Below are 3,838 nucleotides of genomic sequence, written 5' to 3' on the forward strand. Positions count from 1 at the left end.
TCCAGTTGTTTAAGAATAGAGAACTTACGAATACCAAATACGACTACTGATATAATCTATGAATGTCATCAATCACAAACTTATCATCACCATCACCTTTCTCTTGAAAACTAAATTTCACCATCTACTCATTCATCATTGAATAAAAATTGAGAACCTAGCCAAATGGTAGGAGTGACTTCATATATTTGGCGCAATATCAACTGATTAACGCAGTAAATGCAAACCTCAAACATGGATATTAGTCTTATGAAAGAACAAACAATTTTCATGTATTATGCTAATTGTTCATCATTGAAAACGGCTAAATAAGTACTTACAAGGGGTATAGACCTGTGCTAACTTCAAATAAGAATAGCTAATTGCTATATGTATAACTAAAGCATAATAAATAGCAACTACACCAACATTCAGAAAGAATCCAAGAGTGAATCCACATCTGGTGTTATAATGATACGCTTAGTGAGCTCCCCAATGTTAGAGCAATACTTCTCTTCTGTATTAACCGCAACAACATCCTGGGCAAACGAGCAATCCATACCTGGAGAAACCTGCAGACCATTTCGGGATGTCAGATGCCAATAACAATACCCACATAGATTTCTACCAATAATGCACTTGAATAAATTAGCATTTTCTTAATGAACAGTTACAAGATCAGTGTTTCAATGTGTTAAGTAATTTACCATCAGCATAGAGAGTTTCTCTTTTTTATTTAAAGTTCGTGGGATCGAGTCACTAAGGGAGCAAAAAAAGGTGGGAGCTTTTCCGCAAGGACAAATAATCTGACTTGTATCTAAACTAACATATGCCTTAAGAAAATCATATAATGAAGCAAACTTACATTAAAAAGTGTTTCACCAAGCTTCAGCTTAACAGCGCCGCTTTTGTACACTAACAATTTACCCATCAATCCTGCAGGTAACTCATTCAAACTGCAGGCCTTAGCCTTTGAAGGCTTCGAGCTGTTTGCCATCTCACTGCCTTCTGTTTTAATAGATTGCTTCAACATTGGCATGGTTGGTAATTGCACCAAGAACATCTTTTCCTCCAGATTCTCCTCCTACCAATAATTAACGTAAGGATTCATGGAAATTACTTAGTAATAAGCTGAAGTCAAACCATCAACCACTTTACTAACCATTAGACCAAGATCCATCGCTGGTTTTATGGAATTCTCATCATAAGTCAAGCTTTGGGAAGCTTCCCCAAATTCTTCCTCATCAAGAAGTTCTGCAGGGTAAAAGGTACATATCAATGGTAATGATCTTCATATCAAAGAATTAGAAATATGCAAGTCACAACCAGAATTGGAAAGAGATCAATTAATAGGTTTTTCACGCATCAATACGAAGTGCACTTTGTCTTTTTTCCTGGAAGTTGGCAATTTGGTTGTTAAAGCATTCGCTGAATTTACCTGGATTTCCTGAATAGGGCCTCCTCACGGGAAGTGTTACAGGATAGTTGGTATAGTAATCCTGAGATACATAGTGGGAGACAAAATTTCAGGCAGAAGAAAGCTTGCATGGAAATTAAGAGGAAATTCAGCCAGGGAAACTAGAAACTTAATACAAAAGGGCATTCTTTAGAACCAACCCATGGCTCGGTGTATTCCTTCTGCACTCGCTCCCCACCGATACCACCTGCAGAACCTGCATTGTGTCAAACAAAGTGCAATACATCCATATAGCAGAAAGAAAGGAAATTAGAGAAAATACTTTCCATCGGACATTGATCCAGAAACCTTGGTATAATGGCCATATGATTTCAATGAAGATGATGAACCTCCATAACCAAATGCAACTTGAGTAGGCCCTAGAAAAATTCCAGGAACAAAAATTATATGAATTGTCATTCTGTTATTAGTAGTATTGATAGCACAATTATTGACAAACAACCCTTTCAATAAATCATAACATACATATTTTTATTGGTCATTTTTTACAAATGGGAGGGATGTTCCTAAAACCATTAAGAAGTAAAAATTAGGGATGCCACACATTTCATTTTTTTCAATTTTTAACCAGTCCCGCATAAACCCGCCCCCTTCTGCCCCACTTAAGATATTACTACTGCTACATACACAAAGCAAGTCATATTGTCATTAAATTCATGGCTGACATTATAGAACAGCGTGGAATATCGAATTTGAAGTTTAAACTACATTGTTAGAATACCATGAAATTTGTTTAACTAACGAGAGATATTAATGATTTTACATGAACAAATTAAAGGCAAATCTGAATTTCGCATGTTGATGTTGGAAGAAAAGTTGAAACAAGTTAACGATCTCTGTTTTGTCACATTAGGGCTTCAAAAATATGAGTTTTTCATCCTCCTGAAATCATAAATACTTATTAAATCTACTTGTTTGGCCTTTATCAAATAAGTTTTTGCTCATCACCGGATTTTAGACCTTTTTCTCCAAAATTTGAATGTTTTCACCTGATAGTTTGTGCAGCAGAAAAATTTCAAAGTACCAGCCATAGCTAGATGCATATAGATCTTTTCCAAAATCTCTGGCAGGTGAAATATAAAATGATACAGGGAAGAAAACTTGCATGTTATTTGAGAATTTTATCAACAAGCAGCAGTAGAGCACAAGAAGGGAGGAGACACCCAAACGCCCCGCACCCGCATAATATTCCCCGTCTCATACCCACTTAACTGCCCCACATAGCTTTAAAGCCGCCCAGCTGCCATTCCAAATAAAAATGTAATTAATTGATTAACATACCCCTAGAGGATGGAAAAGGTATTGAATACACTGAATTGTTATTTTCCAATATTAGATGCGTCTAATGGTAGGTAGTATTATTTATCTTATTATTTCCATAGGTTATAAAGGACAGGATTCAGAATGAGTATAACAACAGAGAACTTGTTAATCGGTGATTGGATTTTCAGATACTAAACAATAAATTTCGGCGTACCTTTCTTTTCAACTTTATGTTTAATTTTTGCAGATGCTTCCTACAATAATTAAATTAATTAAAATGAGAATCAATACCAATTTGTTAAATAATACATACAGGACAAACGAAATGGCAAAATAATACATACATTGAAGCGCTGCATCAATTCCTCTGCTTTAGCGGCATCAACATCAGCTTCAACGTTTTCTCTGCAAGTACCAAAATTACGATCGAATAAGAAAAACTGAATACCGTCGTTTGGGGATTTGAACAAGTTTCAAAACATATATATAATTACGGTTTGGGCAGAACAGTTTTCTGCGCTCTACGAGGAGGACCTTTGGGTGCAAATCTCATCTACAAAAATCAATCATCAATCAATTACACATAAAATTAATTTGCAGAAAATATTGAAAAGCTTTTACCTTTCTAGGTGCTTTCGTTGCAAAAGAATCTGAATCCATCATCACAAAACAATAAACAATGTAAATGTTAATTGGGAGAAAGGTTCTGTAGAACGGCTAATAGTAGGGTTTAAATAACACTCTTTTTCATAATCCTGCACCCTCTTTGTTTTCTTCCTTCATTTAACTAGTTAACCATAATTACAACCTGTTTGGCCCCAAATAAAATTGGCTATTTGGCAAATTTATTCGCCAAAAATTCAAGTTCCCAAATAAAAAAAAAAAAGGAAAAAAGAAAAAACTTGAAATCACCCAAAAGTTTTATATTTTATATTTAACCCAACATATTCGATATAAATAGATAATACAAATTTATAGGTATTTTTAATAGTTTTTAGAACTTATGGATATATTTTTTTAATTATTATTTTTTATATAGCCAAATATTTTGGGAAAACTTGGGGCGAAGACATGAATTAATCTAACCAAAAACTTTGCTCAAATATTATTTGTCAAGAA

At 34.4% G+C, this 3,838-nt stretch overlaps 1 protein-coding gene across 2 annotated transcripts; it reads right to left on the reverse strand.

The window, feature by feature from the left end:
• Nucleotides 1-220: 220 nt before the first annotated feature.
• LOC107018972 (DNA-directed RNA polymerase III subunit RPC4-like) lies at nt 221-3,521 on the reverse strand. Of its 2 annotated transcripts, XM_015219565.2 has the most exons (10): nt 3,341-3,521; nt 3,214-3,272; nt 3,064-3,124; nt 2,934-2,973; nt 1,723-1,815; nt 1,597-1,643; nt 1,418-1,478; nt 1,142-1,233; nt 845-1,063; nt 221-551 (listed from the first exon to the last, which is right to left on the reverse strand). In XM_015219565.2, exons 1-10 carry the CDS (start codon nt 3,380-3,382, stop codon nt 411-413), a joined length of 855 nt encoding a protein of 284 aa, XP_015075051.1. In that variant the 5' UTR covers nt 3,383-3,521; the 3' UTR covers nt 221-410. The 2 variants fall into 2 exon arrangements, with proteins under 2 accessions (XP_015075051.1, XP_027772760.1); XM_027916959.1 differs by lacking the exon at nt 3,214-3,272 and having other exon boundaries at nt 242-551; nt 3,341-3,518.
• Nucleotides 3,522-3,838: the final 317 nt, after the last annotated feature.

This window comes from Solanum pennellii, chromosome 5, assembly GCF_001406875.1.
Source record: "Solanum pennellii chromosome 5, SPENNV200".
NCBI lineage: Eukaryota > Viridiplantae > Streptophyta > Magnoliopsida > Solanales > Solanaceae > Solanum > Solanum pennellii.